The 20,993-nt window shown below is 49.0% G+C and overlaps 1 protein-coding gene across 1 annotated transcript; it reads left to right on the top strand.

Moving 5' to 3' along the window:
• The first annotated feature begins 1,883 nt into the window (after positions 1–1,883).
• LOC144148645 (uncharacterized) lies at positions 1,884–11,805 on the top strand. Its single transcript, XM_077680156.1, has 3 exons — positions 1,884–1,951; positions 2,814–3,198; positions 11,573–11,805. Exons 1-3 carry the CDS (start codon positions 1,943–1,945, stop codon positions 11,803–11,805), a joined length of 627 nt encoding a protein of 208 aa, XP_077536282.1. The 5' UTR covers positions 1,884–1,942.
• Positions 11,806–20,993: the final 9,188 nt, after the last annotated feature.

The raw sequence follows: 20,993 nt of genomic DNA, 5'->3' as shown, positions 1-20,993 counted from the left end.
GCGTCTAAAAAATTTATCATGTAATTTGAGATGATGTGTTCCAGCAGTTTACAACACGTGCTTGTAAGGAATATCGGTCTGTAATTGGTTATGAGGAGATTGTTTCCTTTTTTAAGTACTGGGATTACTCGAGCGATACGCCAGTCTGCGGGTACAATGCCTTCTGATAAGGATAAGCGAAATATGGGAACAAGAAAGCGGGAAAGAGATTCTGCGTAGCGGCGTAAAAATACATTTGGTATGTTGTCCGGACCGCAAGAAGATTTTGTTTTAATGTTCAGAAGCATAGAAAATATACCCTCGAATGTTATGAAGTCAGGATCGATTTCTGCGCAGCTTCCACTGGCATTACCGAACACGCATGGGTTTGAAAAGACGAAGTGAAAGTACCGGTCGAATTCTGTCGCTATTTCTTTCTCATCTCGAATAATTTGATTGCCGAGCAAAATGCAGTTTGCATTTTTTTTGTTTATTAGTCTTTATGTGGCGCCAAAACTTGGCGTGATCGCTCTTAAGGAATTGCGGTAATTTTACTGAATAGAAAGTGTGCTTGCTAGACCGTATTTTTCAGAAAGGGTTCCTTTTAATTTTTGGAAAAAGGGACCTTGTGACTTTCGTTTTCTCATGCGCTTAATGTTCCGTGCTATATGAATAATTTCTCTTGTTATCCAGGGATTTTTGGAGGGTTGCTTTTTAGGTTTGTTCGGGATGAAAGTTTCGAGGCAATAGCAACAGAGTGACCGGAAAGTATTCCAAAGGCAGTTAACATCAACACCGGTAAAGCGATCAAAGGCTAAATCAAGGTAATCGAGAATTGATTCATCATTTGCTTTACAAAAATTTTTAAACACTCTTTGTTTTACAGGCATTTGTTCAGGTTGATTGACTACACGACATGTAAAAAGAACCAGCTGTGGTCAGACAGACCATCATCAACAGATACATGTACATCAGAAAGGCATTTGCTATGGAACACAAGGTCAAGAATCGATGCTGTCTGCTCCTGTATTCGTGTTGGCACGCTCACTTCTTGGTCCAGATCACACGCTAACATCATATCAAAGACAATCTGATCACTGGAACATGAGGAACTTAATTTGGACCGATTAATGTTCGGTAGATTAAAATCCCCAGCAATTATAAGACGGCTTTCAGAGTATTTGACAGAAAAGTTGTACAGTTTGCTCAGGAAATCGCCATCAGAAGAAGGAGGGCGGTAAACGGCAACTAAAATAAAGGAATTTCCAAAGATGTTTATTTTCAGACATAAACTTTCGTGGTCTTCTATTTGTTGTAAAGGGGTAACGGTTACGTGGGCGCTAAAAATGGCAGCGACGCCTCCTCCACGTGTCGACCTATCTCTCCTATATATTTTAAAATTTGTATATTGGGACTATGGTCAGTGACCAGTAAACGACTTAAAATATGTCAAGTGCTCCTGCAAGGTTTTCGATAAGACCTCACAATGTCCGAGAACGTTGAATATTAATGCGAACCCAGTTCTCATCGAAGAAGCCAGACCCGCCACACAAAACTCAGAACTAAAAGCAGGTTATTAAACAGAAAGTGAAAGTATCGGATACGGACCTAAAAAAGGAAAAGCCTTTTATATATGTGCCATCGCAAGGTCATCACCTTTTCGGCCCGCTGTGCGCAGTTTATCGCTACATCTTCCCCCAACCCTGCTGTTTACTAATGTATTTACCGACCCCCGACGGAACCGGCATTCCGTGGGTACGTGACCCGGTTATTTCAAGCCGCGGATCAGCCTTTGCGCATGCACGAAACAGGCTGTCAAAGCCAGACGGACTAGAGAAGGTGTTGGCCCGACCTGCTCTGTGGGGACCCCTTCACCGACTCTGCCGAGGCGTATATAAGGGGTCTCCCAGTCAACCATCCGCAGTTCCTTCCGATCCAAGATCAGCTGAACGACCCTCCGACCATGTCTGGAGTGAGTATATAGCAAACATCCGCCACATTAGGCGTGCATAGGGTGCTTTGCCCGGCATATTCCAAGCTTTATCGAGCGGGTGTCATCGCAGCATAAGCAGTTTTGCTCCCTTGTCATTACTGTGAGTCTTAGTATGGCTTCTCAGTCGACTATGTCGATACTGTAAGCTGAAGCATTACCTTGATTCTGAACTGCTCGCAGCGTTGCGCCGAGTGCAGATTCAGCGCTTTCGAGCTCTGCTATATAAAAAAAGCTAATAATTCACAATCCGCAACTATACTCCGCACTTTTAATGAGTTACGAGCTTCGAATGAGTATAACCGTAACCCCTGACTTGAACGCCAGGAATGTTTATTGAATTTGGAGGGCAAAAATATCGATTTTGACCTTATATCAAAAACATTTGTGAGCTACAAAGTAGACAAAGGCGCTCAATGCGGCAGTCCCAACTTTACTCGCGACGTAGACGACGATTGCCTTGCACGGAGGTTGCAGCTAACACTCCCAATCGGAACGGGCTTTCTTGTCGGTACCTTGCACTGCTCGAGCCATCTCGGGATTCGTGTACATCGGCTGCTTAGGATGCGAGACGCTTCGCAGTCGGAGGCCGCGAACCGTCGGCCCCGCGGCCAAGTTCGACGCGCGCCTATACATCACATATAAGTCTTGCTCGTCATAACTTGAGGTGAATTACAAGAGAATGAATCGCAAGAGCGCAACACATATATACGTAGATAAGCAGGAGTTCCAACTTGACGATTTTACCCGTCGGCCAACGTGATTCGTGGCCAGCCTGTACGCTTTCTTGTGTTCTCGAATCGTAGAAGACGAAGCCACAGTAAGCTCCATTTCTCTCCTACAGCTCCGTGCTTGCATCCTCTTGGCCCTGGCCTGCGCCGCCTACGGTGGCTACGTGAGTCCCTACGTGGGCTTCGGCTACAACTACGGCTACGCCCCGTACACCACGTACGGTGCTGCGCCGTACGGCCTGTACAGGGCGCCCGTGGTGTACCACGGTGCACCCGTCAAGTACGTGGCGTCCACCGTCCACCACCCGGTGGCCGTGACCGGGGTGTCTAAGGTGGCCACCACGTACACCGTCCCCACCGCCACCAAGGTGGTCTCCGCGTACACCCACCCGACCGTGACCCACGTGCCCACCTACTACGGCTACGGAGTGTCCCCGTACGGCTACAGCTACGGCTACGGCCTCGGAGGCTACCACTACCTCCCAGTCCTCAAGAAGTGTGAGTGCGCTCACTGGCAGCCTTCTATAGCTAAACCTTCTATGGCACGCTACGCATCATGCTAGTAAATGCTTTGCGATGCTATTGGGCTGTATACCTGGACTACCAGGCGAAAAAAAAATCTGGTTGAATTGCGGCGATTAGTTAGCATGCGTGCTGAAATCGCCTGTTATTTGAGGATTCGACAACCTAGAAAACCTGGGCTTGGTCGGTGGGTAGACGAGATAAACATTCGAAACAGCGTTTTTTTTTAACGTGGCAAGCACGAATTCGAGAGCTCAAGGCCATATAACAGCCCCCAAGTTTTCGCATCTTGGTCGTCCTCATTGGTTGTTAAACCGTGCCTATACTACCCGTATTCATCAGAAATCTTTGGTTAATGACCTGTACTCCAGTTCTAAAAAAATTGTTAAAACTTGCAGTTTAACACACCTAATCTGCTCTCTGGCCATGAGGATTAATTTCAACCCAGGGTGCACTTAGCAAGAACAGCGAAAATTCTGGAATAAGGGAGTCGTAAATCCGAGTATGTCGGCCGCAGCCTATACCCACGCCATAACTTCTTACCTACGCTATCCCATATATCTTCCCGTGAGGTTCGCGTAACCTACTGTGCGCATCAACTACCACGAAAACAAAAGAGAAATCCTAAATACGGAACAGGTTCAAAAGAAATCTGAAATTTTATTTGAGCCTCGATGCGCAACTCTCTCTCTCTCTCTTTCTGTCTCTCTCTCACCCCTTTCCGACATGATGATTTGTTTTTCCAGTTGTTTATTGCATGCATGGGAGTAACGAGGCAGTCGACGGCACCACGCTGTATGTTGAGCACATGGTTGCAGCACCATGTGCCTTGCTTCCCGAGTCCACCGTGTTAAAGCTGGCCGGGCCATGAAAACACCCCAACGGCGGTAGTTGCAAATGGAAGCCTTTCTTGTCTTGCCCGTTCAAAAGCCTGGCTACATCATTTGAAATCAGATAGCATAGTGTCACTAAAATTCAGCAGAGTTCTCATTCCAGATTTTAGTAGTTTCAATAAACATCAGTTATCAAATAAAAAATATACTACGGCGATCCAGAAGATTGTAGTGGCACCCTCTGTTCGTACGTCTGGGTGTTTTCAGTGGTCATTGCTTTGCAGCGTAACTTACAGGACTTTAATCTCCCAGTCTTGTAGATAACTCGCTAGTTTCGTGAAGGGGTGGCGACAAATGAACGGTTAAAACACTACCAATGTTCATGCTGCTGTGTGCCAAATTTGACGCGTAAGAGTGATCTGAAACTTTATCTTGTTCGGTACAAAGACGCAGCTCACCGCCAATTTTGTTTCCGCAGAAACCATTCGAACGGACATCACGCATCTTGAAGCCCCTCCAGCATTCGACCATGACAGACTGCATCCACATCCTCCACGTGGCGCCACTCCCGTCGCCATAAGTCGCCCCTCAAGAACGCAACATCCGCCGATTTCCGCGACGTCAATACCTGAGCAATAAAACGTTCGCAATCAAACACGCACTCGTCTCGTGCCGTTCCGTCTCTTGCGGCTTGCACCGTTGGGACGATAGCAGCTCTTTAATCCGGGAATTCTACACTGCCTTCATCGTGTCCCATCTGCTTCATAGCAGTTTGGTCGGGTCACGCACCTAATGGAAGAGAATAAACGCCTACTCAAAGCTAATATCAGCACTCAAGTTCGGATTAATTAGCTGCATGAGCGTTGCTTCGATGGGGTGAGGAGAGCGAAAGAGTTGTGAGTCAGATCGAAAAATTCTGTAAGAGTTAATATAGCTTTTAGCGCGTTAGCTGATGGCGATTCTAGCGGTCCGTAAACAAATTGTTGGCACGTATATCTAAGCACAAGATTTTAGCGAAGCCATGAAAAAATTAATGCCGTCACCTTTCGCTACAGGAGTGCAAATGGCAACTTTGGGGCTGTGAATAGTGATGAATGGTATAACGTTACAAAATGAATAGTCAAACAAACTGAATAGTGAATTAGTAGTAAAACTTTACAACAAATCGCTGACATATTTTCATATGCCACTATATTTGCTTAGCGTGTGTATATGTAGTCAGAACTGGGATCAGGAGGAAAAGGATGGGAAAACGTTCCTTTGAGCCGATAATAAGGAGAAAGAAAAGATAAAGAAAAGTGGGTGGCATTTTCTCAAACCACAAAGCCGTGGGCCACAAAATAGCCTCAAAGTAAGATAAATTAAACAGTCTGGACTTAAGCCATGTGAGTTCTCGTCTAGAATTACTTGATCAGAAAAAGGTACAAAAAATTTACTGCAAAGAATAAAAATGAGGCATATATTTCTATTAACAAATGCGGATTCTTGAACGTGCTGCTCTTTAACTGATTGTCTCTTGCGAGGAATGCCAGTGGTTTCTGTCCCCACTACCTACCTTGCAGCAAGCATCGCTAACAAGTAATAACTCTGGTTCCTTACCCACGCCATTATATTGACGGGAAGGTTTCTCGATCTAATAAATTTTACGTAAATAGCGTTCCACTTCACCTAACATACTGCTACGTCAGCATACACGTGTTTCGAGCAAGGCCTGCACGTGTTAACCTTCCTTGCGAAGCTTTAGTGTTAAGCGAGAGCGCAAATTTAAAAGGCGTGCCGAACGGTAAAGTCGGGAAATGTACATCTTGTGCGGAGTAGCCAAGTTTTGCCCTGTTATTTGCAGCGTTGAATATTCGAGCATGCGAAATAAAATGCGCTTAATAATTGTAAAACAAGCGTCGCGTGGATGGTGGTAACACGCATTTATTTTGTGTACAAGAGATACAAAGACGCCATGTTACGCTTTAGCGAATTTCGGTGTCTAGGGGAGAGGGATAAGGCAATAGAAAATAAGGGAAAAATTTGACACATCAAATGGAGTACGACACTAAAGGAAATAAATGGTGGCGGCAGGGTGTCTCCAGGAAGTTCCGTAGACCGGTGAGCAGGCGCCGTTCTTCGCTCTGATTGAGACGACTTGGATAAAGCGAATTTGAGGCTGGGTGGGCTTGCCAATCCTATGTTTTTTAAGGCTTGTTGCATGTCTGCAGTCGGCAAAGCGAGGGCAGTTCCACAGGGTGTGTGCAGTGTCGTTATTGGTTGAGCACCGTGAACACTCGGGGTAATCTAGACTGCCGTATCTTTAACGCAAAGGTGTAGTGTTCTTGCCGGCCCAGTTCTAATCCTGTGAATCATAGTGCGACATTTCCTGGGCCAATGCCGAGGAATGGCTGGACGCTTGACACCTAGAGCCGCTCGCATCGACGACTTCCTTTCCAGCTTGCGGCGGGTGTAGAATTCCGAACTCGAAATAGATGAAGGTCCCTCCGCTGTCATCTCAAGGTTCTCATTCACCTGCCCGTCCTGAGGTGCAGATGATGGCGCCGCTATGACCGAGGGAAGCTCAGGAGGATGTCCATGCTTAGACGAGGAGGGGTGAGCCCGGGTGATGCAACTTTGCCCAGCTGATGAGTTTTTTGCGGCTTTTTGCGCAAGTACGTCGGCTTTGTCATTGCCCGAGATTCCCGTGTGAGCGTCATGTGAAAGGCTGCGCGCTCATGGTCACTAATTGGGCACCTGACCACTGGTGCGCATGTGTCCTCCCATTATCATCATCAACCTATTCCCTTTCCGGCATCTTCTTTCCCATCCGGTTACCATGGCTCAGAGACTTGGCCGATCGCCCTTCTTAGCGCCACATTTACGCCGGCAGCGGTCACATGGTTTGCAACTAGCCTTATGACTGCTTGTGTAATTACTATGCTGTGATTTTTTTTTTTTGCGTACAGTACTGAGTATGTGTCTCTAACGGACGTTTCTAAATAGGAAATCACAACGTGTTCGCTATGTCCGCATTTATTCAGTCAGCATTATCGGCTAGATTGTCGTGGCAAAGCGGTTCGATGGTCGCCTCGCACTCCGCTGACCCTTCATAATGCCACACAGCGCAAACTTTGCTCAGTTTCCTCTTCAACTCGATTAGTTACTTTGTTTATTGGAGATCCTTCGCAAAAAGTGGCGGCATTGCGACCATTCATTAAAGGTTTAATGTGTAGGCCATTGTGTATGCTGTGCGTCGGCCATTTGGTGCATAGTAGATTAAGAGCTTTCAATTAGCATTGTTGAGTAATGTTTCGCCGTGTAAAAACACGCATATAAAGATGAACATTTTGCGTGCATCTCACAAAAGCTCTCTTTCTCTCTTTCTCTCTCCCCGTCTGTCTGTCTCGCTTTCTCTCTCTCGCTCCTTTAGACAAAGCATGAAGAAAAGCGCCCGCCAGGCAAAGCCTAGGCAAGGGCAGAGCCACAACACTGGCGGATAGTGAAGTGAAGTGAAGTAAACTGACTGTTTAGATGCCTGATAGTCTGACTTGCAGCGGCGATATTGCACTTTTTCAACGAAGATATGTGTTGGTCGAACGTTTCTTAGCCTGTCTGTCGAAAGTATTACGAGCCGGGCGTACATTCGGATTCAAATCGCCAGATTTTGCCTGAAAATATATGCGATATGAGAGCTAAATCCGCCAGATAAAACAAGCGCTGAAATGGCAACCCCTGATTTCGGGGTGGACGCCGAAACAATGGGATGAGACCCTGACGTGCCATTTGCTGATGCTGAGAACAGCATTTTATGAGGTCTCGTTCTTTTTTCTTGTATTTTGCGCGCACTGACCACATCTTTTGCCTTTATTACTTTCCCTGACGTGTGCTTCAGCCTGCTCTGGTCAACTCCTATTGGATACCGCGGAGTAACGTAGGCCCTCAATGGTCCGGCCTATCGCCGCCGTTGCTGCAGTGGCCTCCGGACTACGGAGACTGTGAAAAAGCTGCCTGACTACCGCCAAGCTTTTCCCTATGTGCTTCTGGCTCGCAGAGCCTATCCTAAGCCTTGTTTTCTCCGTAGCCGAAAGTGGCCGAAATTGCTAAAAGTAGCCGAAAAAGTCGCCACATTAAAGCGAATGTTTCAAAACGAGCCATAAAAGTCGCCATTTTAAGCAACGCGATGCTAGTAAGTACCTTCTCATAATCTTCGCGATAAAAAAATGAAGGAAGCTCAGACCAACCCGCAAGACTTGAAGGTAGTGAAGCTGTACGCCACCCTCACAACCATCTCGAAGCTTTAAGTCCACGATTGCAGCCGATTTGCTTCTTCGTCTCTGCCGTAACGACCTTTACAACATCATTGTTGTTATAAGTGTGAGCGTCTTTCATTTTTTTGGACGTGATAATCATTGGACATCACCTTTGAAGAGCGTACCTATGGCGTGTGTTTTTCGTTTTGAGTGTTGCCACCATTACGGTGATGCAGGAGTTGTGTAGCGGGAGCTACACTGGCCGAGGTTGAGCAGATTCGCGTGGCTCCTGGAAAGCCGTGCTGCGCATGCGCGAGAACCAGTGACGTCGCATGGCGCACAGAACGTTGCCCGGCGTCTCTCACACACCCTACGCGCCCAGCGTCTTTGCCAACCTCCGTTCCGCACGTAACGGCCCGGTCCACTTCATGATCATACGAGGGGTGGGCGGGTGTGGAACCGATGGCTCGTGCGTCGCAACAACACCGGCGTGCGCCTGTGGAACCAGCTTAGCTCTGGGGCGATTGGTGACGCTGCGCCGCCAGGGCCGCTTGATAATTATGCATGTGTCACATAATGCGTATATCATGTGTGTGTCATTGAAGCAGCAATAAGCATGATAATCTAGCTATTCCTACACAATCAGTAAAGCTAAGAATAACCAGCTAAACCTTAGCTCACGCTACGTATGTCCTGGCATAGCCGGGCTAAGCCACTGCTAATTTTGGTATGCTTGGCTTGACAAACACGCACCGGGGACGCTGAGCGGTCGCCGCGATGCGAGCAAACACGAGCTCTCGGCATTTTCTTGTTTTTTTTAACTGCCTGGCGCACGCCGCAATCTTGGCCAATCTCCCTAAGTGGGTATTCTTGGCGTCACAAGCGTCCGGAGGTGATGCTGGGCGGTTGTCGCGAGGCACGCACACACGCGCGCTAGACATTTTTTTTTGTTTTGTTACTACCGTGCGGTCGCCGCGAGGCCCGCGCTCACCTGAGTGCGCTCGGCAATGTGTTGGTATTTGTAACAGCGGACACGAAAAATTACGATTTGCTGAACAGCTTCGCTGGTAAAATGCAGGGTATGGCAAGTTTTATTGCTTTGCTGTCCTGTGAAAAAGCGACAGCGGTTGACTACTGCCTAGAAAAAAATACTAACATACGAAAGTTTAAGTAAAGCATTTAAAGAATTATGATCTAAAAAGAGCGTTCGCTACACACCACGTTTTAACATTTTTGCTGCCTCTATAAATTCCCGTGCCTGTTATCATCATCATGATAACAGGCACGGGAATTTCAAGAGGAATGTGATTCGAATCCCGGTGCCACCTGTTATGCATTGTCAAACTTATTCCACCACTATGCATGAAATCTCAAGCTCTCGTAAAGTACTGAAGCATCACATTTGAACCCACGCGGCGCTGCTTAAGAGTGCTATGACGCTATTCATACGATATCGCGTGCCCGATATTAAAAATATCAAGGGAAATTTAGGTTTGTACCTGTAAGTGGCACTGTACGGCAGTGTGTTTGGGCGACTGACTCGTCTAGACTTTGCCAGACCGCCGCCATTTGCCTAAAGGTTTGTTCTGTTCTGTTTGTCTCGACGGCCGCAGTGCATGCACGTAAATGTCATGTACAGCACCTTTTGTGTTAAGGGGTCATCGGAAGGGCCCAAAAGTATATGAAATCGCCAATGCTCGAAGGAGCAGAAAGTAGCCAAGTCACCACCCAAAAATTGAATCGCCACGAGTCTCGGAAAGTCGCCAGTTTGGCGACAAATCTCCACACTTGGCAACCCTGGGGGTGGGGTATGACGAACATTGTTTCTTTTTTTAATTTTAACACCTTTAAATATAGGCTGCGTCTAATCTCACGGCAGCCGTGACAATTACGTCATGCAAATTCTCTAGGTAGTTTCCATAGAAGCTGGCCGGCCTGAAATTGGCTGAATAATATCACCTCCCAATATAACCTACCGAAGGTAACCTAACGTAACCTAACCTACCCTACACAAAGTATTCTACCCTACCAAACGTAACATAACTTGCCCAAATCTAGCTTAACTGCAACGAACCTAACATAACCCAGCCCGACGACACAGAATACAACTTATATTAACCATAATCCTACCGATTACTGAAGTTCTGTGCGTCAAAGTGTTGATATAGTACTAACAACAATTTAGAAAAAAGCAATAACAACATTCAAATAAGGGAAAACTTGGAAAATACCCAAGGCTAAAAAAATTAGCAGCCGCTTAGCTCGGCTATGTCAGGATATCCGTAGCGTGACACAGAATACAACTTATATTAACCATAATCCTACCGATTACTGAAGTTCTGTGCGTCAAAGTGTTGATATAGTACTAACAACAATTTAGAAAAAAGCAATAACAACATTCAAATAAGGGAAAACTTGGAAAATACCCAAGGCTAAAAAAATTAGCAGCCGCTTAGCTCGGCTATGTCAGGATATCCGTAGCGTGAGCTAAGGTACAGCTGGTTATTCTTAGGTTTACTGGTTGTCTAGGATTAGCTGATTATCATGCTTACTGCTGCTAAAACGATTTACAATCCAATCCAATCCAATTTATTTAATCCAATCTAATCCAGTCGCGGTGGCGGCGGCTCCGGCGCAGAGCTGTGCGCCGTGAGATGTCACTGCTCCTCGCGCATGCGCAGCACGGCTCTCCAACAGCCAAGCGAAAATGCTCAACCTCGGCCAGTGTATGTCACGCTACAAACAACTCCACCTGCCAGACTCGATGCTTAGCCTTTTCGTTTAATAGCAAGTGAAATGCCTCAGCGCCAGAGGAGCAGCTGTAGGAACGAGTTTTTAAGGAATATTTGTCCCGCAGAATCTCCAGGTGGCGTGCTTAGCCAATCAGAGGCGACTGCCGTGAGAAATTTCTGACCGTAATTCTCGCGGTTGCCGTGATAATAGACTCTACCTTAAATATATATTGTTGCGAGAGATTACCCTACGCGGTTAGGCTTAGCACCAAGGCCGTTTGGTGCATGACTCAGCTCCTTCAGTGCAGAGCGTAGCTCCAGAGGGCTACGTAACAATATTTGAGGCTATTGATAGGAACAAAATTGATATGGAGACTTTATAAGGGAACCAAATTAAGGGATGGACACAATAAATATCATCAAAGGATATTTTTGTCGAAAACGATTGCGAGAATACGCGCCACGGAAAAGTTCCCGACGCAATCCAGTTCAAATGTATCGTCCGTTCGTCAAGAGCCAGCACTAATGCGTCCCGTTCCGGGTGTCTCGGCAGCGTGGACCATGTCCACAGCAAAACCGGCCCCGAAGGGCCACACAAGAGCGGTGCAGATGTCCGTTGAGCACAGGATGGGCAGCGCCACACCCACCGTTCAACAACCGCAGCCCGTCAATGGTGAAGGCCAAGTCACTGTCCCACGGAGCGACGCTGTCGCTGTCCACGTCGACCTTAAAGGCAGCACCGACTCTGGCCTTAGCGGTGGCACCAAACAGGAGCGGGGACGCTGAAGCACGCTGCAGGCGAGGATGGCGATGAATATGAGTGTGTAGTTGTGGCTGAAGTGGTCCACCCTCGCCGTGGTCGTCTGCGTCACCTCCTGGGCCGACTTCCGGAGGGGAAGCCTGGTACGGTCGAGGAACTGCCCCCACGGCTGCGCTCTGCGCCGCTGTTCCCTCCGTCGGCAGGCGTCGGTGGGACGCTTGTGGAAGACAGCGACCTTATTTATGGGCCAGGCCAGAAGGGCCCCGCGGGTCCACGTAGCTGCTCCGGTGGGGAGGCCCGGGGGAAAAGGGGGGGGGTGTGGGGGGGGGGGGCGCACTAGGCAGCAAGCGCCACCCGCTTGCTTACTTCACTCATTCGGCGCCTCCTCGCTGCCTCCTGATAGTGCCTGGTAAGTTCCGCAACCCTGCCTATAGCTGCCTCTGCCGCTGCCGTTTTGTGGATGGTTGGCGGTGGTCGCAGACGACAGCGTGGTGCACTTCGGAACAACTGTTAAATGATGTGGCGTTCCACGAGACGAACCAAGCCTGAAAGAACTGAGGCATGTCACGTGCGATGCCAGCGCGTACAAGTGGATGATGATAATGATGGTGAGAAAAAGAAGAAGAAGAATAACGCGTGGCTAAACAGAGGATGAGACGACAATCACAGGGCTTTGAAACCACCCTAAATGTGTCGATGATAAGGAGAGATTTTTTTGTTGTTGTTGCTGCTTATCAGCGTCAGGTTTTTTTTTTATAATTTATTCTTGAATGCCACATAATGTGAACGGTATTCAAGCAGAATATCCACCTCACACCTTCACTAATCCCCCAAGAGAGTATTCCGCACCTTCAGAATGCAATAAAAAACAACGGCATGCCGTAGCGCAGGACACTGGAAACGCACAACATAAACAAGGTGAATATTTTCTGTCGCACTTGAGTGTCTGCGATTCCATACTTCGGCGGTAAAAAAGAAAGTTTGCAGGAGTTTGCTTATGTGTGCGGATATGTGAAAGCACACGTGTACTGTGCTGTCATTACACGGTCATTTGCGATTTGGCCCCACCAGTTGATGAAGCTCGATGAAGCTTTATTGTAGTTTATCAAACGCGTTCTTCAAACTCCAGTGGGTGGTCTTAGCCGGGATAACATCAAACCGGTCTCAACGTCCCGTTGCGCTGCCAGCAGTGAAGCTGTTGGCACATACCCTCTCCGCCCCGCTGCCCCCCCCCCCCCCCCCCCCCCCCAACTGTTCGGCTGACCCCTTCGATGAGATTGTTTCAATTTTACCTTATGACAGATCGCAACCAGAGTGGTCGTTGGACCTTCTCGTACCCGCGTTTGCAGCCGGTGTGAGGATTTTACAGTGGAATTTACTCGCTCCAACCATCTACCCGCAAGAACTCATCTAGCTAGTGCTGCACTACCAAAGAGCAGTCCACACCCGCCCAGATGTGGTTGCCGACGCTTTGCCGTGATTTTTCAGAGGTTAGCGTACTTAACGTTTAACCACGTTACCAGGTGCCAGCAATCGATTTAACGTACATTATTTCGACTGTGCTTAGCATGACGGTAGGATCAGCGTTAGAGCTACGTATGCTTAACAAAATTAGGAGCCAGACGGCATACATGCAATGGCGTATTGACCCACGCTTACACCCAAGATTTTTTAGTTTCATGCGAGTCCCACTACTCGCAGTGCTGGATGCCTCTAGATGGATATTGGCGAACGCTTTGCCACGAACCTTTTGTGCGGGTGGCGTAACTCACACAATGTGACCCACATAACGCTTCATAACGTACGTTGAAATCTTCATGCAAGAGCACTCCGTATAGGTCTGGGTGACGCACCAGTGGTTGTCGTAGGCGGCTTTGTTGTTGATATGGGAAAACCAGGCCAACAAGCGCGCCAACTGCCCCTTGGCCTTTATCGGGGAGAACATTTTTCTCGATTAAGACGACCCATCGCAATCAACAAACGACACGGCACGCTGTAGATTGAGTTGCAATTGGTTTTGGGCAAGCATGTAATCGGGATCGTCGTAACTGGTAACTGTGCGACAGTAGGGTTGAGCGAGAGCAATCTCCCTCGGCTCTACCATGCGTTTCTCATGAGCCACATCAATTATGTCGCCTCGGCGCTCGAGTGGTCAAAATCTGAGGAGGACAAAATCAACACACTCATGCGTAGGAGCATTAAGCGTGTGCTAAGTTTGCCTATCAGCACCAGCACGGAAAATCTGATGCAACTGGGCATTCACAACACCCTCTCGGAGGTAATAGAGGCTCAACAGACGGCCCCGGTGGTGCGCCTCTCCTCGTCACGGGGCGGCAGGCGCATCCTGAAATCAATTGGCTGTGGCCCAATGTCGGTAAATGAACGTAAAGTGTCGATTTCACCACCCGTAGGGGATACATTTAGGGTAGACCCCTTTCCAAGAAATGTACATCCACAATACAATGTAGGGCGCCGCATGGCTCGGGCTCGATCTCTATTTAACTTCGTCGCGGGTAGTCCTGAGCTCGCGATTTTTGTAGACGCGCCTCAGTACGGCCCATTGATTGCTTTGTGGTGGTCGCCGTAGACCACCGGGGCGGGATGCTCAACTCTGCCTCGGTCAGGAAGGTCTCCGTGACGGTGGCCGAGCAGGACGCCGTCCCCTTGCCATTGAAGGACCCATTGCGTCCGAATATCCTTACGGACTCGCGGGATGCGGTTCGAGCTTTTGTCTCGGGATCGATCTCGCGGGAGGCTGCAGCAGTCATTTGTCGTGAGGGGGGCCGCTGGACGTCACACAATCAAATGGTTCCCGGCCCATATGGGAATCAACGTCCATCCCGACGTTTCCAACCGTGCGCAAGGATTATCTGACCGCGGCGATCCCGGCGGATTCGCGCGCAGGGGGGGGGGGGGGGGGGGGGGGGGGGCGTCGAGAGGTTCAGGGATCCCTTCAAACATTTCACGAGGTTGTAACTTACTATCTTTTCTCTCGGAGGATCTACACACCCCTTCATCCAACGCTTACTCGGTCTAAGTCGTCGGCCTTTAGAATGCTCCAGGCGGGGTCCTCCCCTTCGCGGGGCAGGTTTAGTCATTTTGCGCCCAACATTGACCCGCACTGTATGGACGGCGGAGAGGCGTATTGCTCATTAGATCACATGATCTGGCAATGCCCTGCAATCCGCGTCGCTGTGTTTACGTACAAAGAGGATTGGGAGGAAGCCCTCAAAAGCGGCGACCTCTCCGTCCACCTCCTGGCCGTCCAGAGGGCCTGCGAAAGGGCGGAGGGCCACGGCCTTCCTGTCCCTACGTGGGAGCGGCCCGCAACTACAACCCCAACGTAGTTCCTCAGGACCAAAAATAAAAGTTATTTGCCTGCCTGCCTGCCTGCCTGCCTACCTGCCTGCCTGCCTGCCTGCCTGCCTGCCTGCCTGCCTGCCTGCCGGCCTGCCTGCGACAGTGCGATCACAAAGTGATTTTTACGACCATCACATTTTAAGCAGTAAAAGCTCTCTCATCTCAATCTCATACTCTCATCAGTGGTTTAGCGATTTTCAATACTCTCTGGATATAAGCTTTCTGGCGGCCGGGGTGGCTACTAAACATTTTTATTACCGCTGACCGCCGACGCTCCATCGGCTGTCAATGTTTTTCATCGAAGCCTGGGAATACGGATACCATAAGATATTGGGCAAACCACACACGGTGCGGTCGCATCCTTTGGTCGCTACTACTGATGTCTATGGAGGTAAAAGTACGTTCCAGTGCTCTGACCCGGGATCATATACTTGTAACGTCAGTCCAGTCACCGCATCATGCGTTCGGACATACATAATCCACTAATACTCAATAATTAACCAGTGTTACCTACTGGCTGATCACGTCGAGACTCAAGGGCTGCGCTCCGAAATTGCCCTTAACCCGACCCCCATTCACCTATGTGACATTCCTTCTATGTAGTACCCAGCTACGAAATCGCACCGTACGCCTTTTCGCATGTACCGATAAAAAGCTCATGTAAAGAGTGCAGGCAATGACGCAGGGGCTATTAGACTACCCGACATATGCATATAGGAATGGCATGAGACGGCCCACCCTCCCGCTTTCACTGTACGCCATCCCCAGTGTACAACTAGGCGGAAGCCTGGATATATGCGGAATTGCACTGTAAGCCGGAGAATAAACTTGTATGAAGAACAATCTTTACTTAATTCGGGCCACAAGGTAAGTGCTTTCAAATTCCATTTTGAGGTCGAATGAACCCTACAGAAAACGCGGTTTAGTGACAATCCGTTCTCCTTCACGATGGCACATTAAACATGTACGCGTTCTTATAGAAAATGGTCCAAATACAAGATGCGGCTCACTGAAGAGCGCCACAGTAAGGGCGAGTTGAATTGAGGAGCGCTCGCAGAAGCAGATGCAGGAGACACAGGAAAACATTCTGGGTTCGTGAGCGATGCATTGGGTGATTGCAAAAAGGTTGGCCGTGTCCTGTTCAGAGCCATCGCAGCGCCGCACACGGTGTTCGTAAGCGTCAGCTCAGCCCACTTCCGGGAAACGCGCGGCAAGTTGCTGGTAGCAGTCTTCGTGTTCAAGTGCCCGAGGGCTGCGGGTGGCGCAGCGGTTTGTCATGGGCGCATTCCTTCGGGAAGGAGCTGTAAGGCTTGCTTCCTCCGGCAAAGAACCTCTGTGGAAGCGTCAAGGTGAAGGCAAGCGTTGGGCCCGCCGAAGAAGACCCCAGTATCAGAGCTCCTTACCGAAGCGAGAGGGCTCTTCGAAAGGCTCCAGGATAAGGCGAGAGACGTAGCTGCGCGTCTGGCAGGAGCGCCAGTCTGCGGAGCAGTGCGACGGTGCTTTTGCGCTGAAATGGAGCACAAAGAAACGGGTCTGTTCAGTGTTCTATCAGCGACTGCAAGGTTGCTAGCTGATGACGGTACCACTGATGCCATCAAAAAGTACAGCGGACCCACAATGGGGATTGGCCACTGTCAAAGCGACTTCTGCTCTAAGCAGTAAAGTTGGTAAAGTGTCGAATAAAAAAATGACAATTAAAGAAGGTGTGGCCTATTTCTACCCAATCTAAATTTGGGCATAATTGTGGCGTCTTCAGTGATTTGAGTGGCGGGAAAAAGAAAACAAGAAGCAAAGCTGCTTCGTTTATAGAGACCCTAAGCAGGCTTCCGAAGGTCGCGATTTCAAGCGCTAAATCGCTATATTTCATGTTCACAACATGTTCCAAATATTACGCAGATGCGTAACGCAGGGGCCGCAAAAACATGCAAATACGATCTCCCTTTCTTAGCTTGTTTACCAAGTATCTCGTGGATGTCCTTTGCGCCAGGTCTTGCCATTTACGCGACGTAAATGACGTATGGCAGCCGTGGGGCCTCTATATAGTTGAAAAGTAGTACATCCAAGGGATTTAAGGAAGCTGTCTGTAAGCTCAGCCAGCTTAAATTGCAGGGCAAGGCTTGTTTGATAGCCGCAACTTCGACAGGCGTATTGGCCGGCGGGACATTGCAGTACTGCAGTGAACACTCCGTCCATCGCCACAGCGTCCACAAATGCCTGTACCACCACGGGTTTGGACTCAGCGGGCAGTACTTGTGCGACCGCGAAAAGCTTGCCAGTATTTCTGTTGGATCGATTGTGAAGTCTGTCACTTGATGGAATATCCAGGGTTGCATGGTAATGACGCAGTCTGGGGATGTGGGTATGAACAGCAACAAAGGTCAGTTTGTTCAAGAATGGTCAAGAAAGGTGTTAACCTGAGCTTCAGCCTGAAGAGAAGGGATCGGTGTTATCCTAGGGTGGCAGGTAATGGTACACATGGCTGCTTTGTTAATTGCATCACGCCGGGTCCATTCCGCCTGGTTCAGGCGTTGTAATTGAGCCTGTAAAGTAGAGGCTGAAGTACAGACCGCAGCAACAGATGGGCCAATTTGGAACGCGATCGCCACCAGACTTCTGGGAGATGCGTCGGGTGACATGAAGCATCTGGCCCCTTTTCTATTTTATAGCTATTTTACTACTTTCTCGTGATATACCATGTTTTCTGGAAGTTAATTTATTTTTATTTCTGTTTATATTCGCACTGTTTCCCCTAAACGCTTACCTTAAATTAGTTCTATATTATTCCATAATCTGTGAGCATAGCTTACCTTGTGAGCGCCCCTTCACTCGCAGATCCCTTGAGTGAGTACGAGTCCTTCCTCTGAGCACCAGCCCTACCACCACATGGAGGAAAGAAAAGATTAGGAGAAACACGGACGTCACATTCACTGAAGCTCACAACGGCATTTTGTGATTGTTTTTTTTTTTTGTCTTTCAAATATTTCGCGTGCAGGATAACCTGCTCCACCTTCATTCGCTTCGCTGTCGTGGGCCATTTTTGCGACACTCAACCATTGGATACAGCAAAGTCCGCGCTCTGACGTAGATCATCTATAGAGACTTATAGAGAGGCCGTTGCAGTGGCATCCTGAGAGCTTGAAAAATCCGCCCGACTTCCGTCGTATACCTTTCCCTGTGTGCATATGGTTTGTGGCCCTATCTTGGGCCTACTTTCTACATGTACTATGGCTAACGTGCCTATTTGATATAAAATTTTTAAGTCTCTAAGTAAATTTTAACGTCAATTCAGGACAACAAAGATACGTAGGCTTTAATGAAAACGAAAGCGAAAATACGCGCCAGGGCGGAGTTGAGCCCACACTGCAATTGACTCAGATGAATCGTCCTATCATGAAGAGTGCCCAATAATGCGTTCCGTTTCCGGGGGCTCCGCAGCATGGATCGTGTACACAGCAAGACAACAATACACAGCTCCCGAAGGGCCAGTCTTGATGTGGACACGGACACTGCGCATTGGACGCGCGGCGCCACATCCTCCGCTTTGGCAAATCGCCGGTCCTTGCCACGTCATTCCCCCACGGGCGACACATTCGCCGTCCACGTCCACTTTGAGCGCTGCGTCGACTAAGGCCGTAGTCGTGGCACCGAACACGAGTGCAGGCGGCGAAAGGACACAGCAGGCGAGAATAATGACGAAGACAAGTGCGGTGTTGCGGCTGAAGCAGCCCTCTTTCGCTCAGGTCCTCCGACTCAACTCCTGCGCCGACTTACGGAGGGCAAGCTTCGCGGGGTCTAAGAAGGGCCTCCTTGGCTGCGCCCTCAGCCGCTGGTCCCTCCACCTGCAGGCGTCGGTGGGACGCTGATCGAAGAAGGGGGGCCTTCTTGGGACAGGTAAGAAGGCACCTGCGGGGTCGGCTGGGATGCTCCGATGGGGAGGTCCAGGGGGGGGAACAGCAAGCTATAGCAATCTCCACCCGCCCGCTTACTTCGCGCACTGGGCGCCTTGGTGCTTGGGAAATCCCGCCACTAGGGCTTCAGCTGCTACTGTTGCCGCTGCTCTTTTGCGGATGCTTGGCGGTGGTCGCAGTCGGCCGCTCGGCGTACTCCGGAACAACTGCAAAATAATGCGGTGTTCCAGGAGACGAACCAAGCCTGAAGAACGCACGGGAAGCTCGTGCGATGCCAGCGCATGCAGCCAGGGGATGATGGCATTGACGAGAAAGAAGAAGATAAAAATAAGTAAAAACTATCATCAGCCGGTGAGTCGCCAAGGGGAAATGTTTCAAATGAGTTAAAATGTGTCGATGTGAATGAAAGTAACTTTCTTCGTTGTTTCGTGTAATCAGCGACAGGCTGTGTTAGACAGTAATTTGTTCTTAATTATCATCGAATGTAAGAAATATATATTTAATCACAATGAAAGTAATTTTCTTCATTGTTTCGTGTAATCAGCGACAGGCTGTATTAGTAATTTGTTCTTGATTAGCATCGAATGTAAGCATTATATATTTAATAACAATGAATCACCTGCAACTTTAAACTTTTATCTGTTCCTCGGTATCTATGCAACCTCTTGAGAAGACCACGGAAAAAAACGACGGGAAGCCCCAGCACCGGATATAAAAGAGTTCGCTAAGCAACGATCAAGATCGGACTCCTCCAATCACGAGAGTTCAAGCTGGGTAACACCCCAAGGAGCCGTCTTGTCTCCCTTGCTATTTAACCTCACCATGAAAGGACTGTCAGACAGATTAAGTACAATTAAAGGAATGAACCACGCCGTCTATGCAGATGACATCACGGTATGGAGTCTTGGAGGATCGGAAGCAGAAACCGAACACGCCCTGCAGACTGCGCTGGAGACAACGGAGAGCTACATCCGTGACTCGGGTCTCCAGCTGTCGCCGGCGAAATCGGAACTGCTCCTGTACAGGTCTAACAGGAAGGGCGGTAGAGGTCAACCACCCCCTAACCAAACGATCATAAGAATCGAAACACAATACGGGCAAACCATCCCCATAGTAGACACACTGAGGGTCCTCGGGCTAATGATACAATCCCGAGGACAGAATACGAGAACTATAGAAAAGCTCGCCAAGAAATCGGAAGACACAATCCGACTCATCGCACGAGTATCGAACAGACGAGGGGGCTTAACGGAAGACAACCTCCTAAGACTTTACAACGCCTTCCTAATGAGTCACGTACACTACGTCGCAGCAGCGGTAGACTGGGCCAAAACCGAGGTGGTCAAAGTCAACACGCTCATTAGGAAATGCGTCAAGAGGGTACTTGGTCTCCCTATTAGTGCCAGCACTGAAAGGGTTGAAAGACTGGGTGTACACAACAAACTAACAGAGATCATCGAGGCACAAAGGGAGGCCCAAAAGCAAATACTCTTAATTAACTACGAGAGCAGGGAGGGCCATACTCCTCACCACGGGGCACATTCCCGAAGATTTTGAAGCATACCAAGTAAAACTCGATGGGAAAACCAGGGAGACCTTCGAAACCAGGCCCATCCCTCGCAACATACACCCGCAATTCAACGAAGGCAGGAGGGCGGCCAGGGCCACGGCGCTACTGAAAATTGCACAAGAAGGGCGGCGAATGTCGTCGTTCGTGGATGCAGCACGATACGGCCGTTCCAGCAAATACGTGGCGGTCGTGACCGACCCTGCTGGCAAACTGCTGAACGCAACATCCGTAGTTACACACAAACCCGCTATCGCAGAACAAGTGGCGATTGCCCTGGCTATGGCCGACCCTTCGAGACCGAACGTCTACTGGAACTCAAGGGCAGCAGTCCGTGCGTTCCTCAAAGGAACGATAGCCAAGGAAGCAGCGCGAATCA

The sequence above is a fragment of the Haemaphysalis longicornis genome, unplaced genomic scaffold, assembly GCF_048455015.1.
Source record: "Haemaphysalis longicornis isolate Haplotype H1 unplaced genomic scaffold, Haemaphysalis longicornis Haplotype H1 scaffold_8, whole genome shotgun sequence".
NCBI lineage: Eukaryota > Metazoa > Arthropoda > Arachnida > Ixodida > Ixodidae > Haemaphysalis > Haemaphysalis longicornis.
This window is presented reverse-complemented; position numbering and strand designations above follow the sequence as displayed.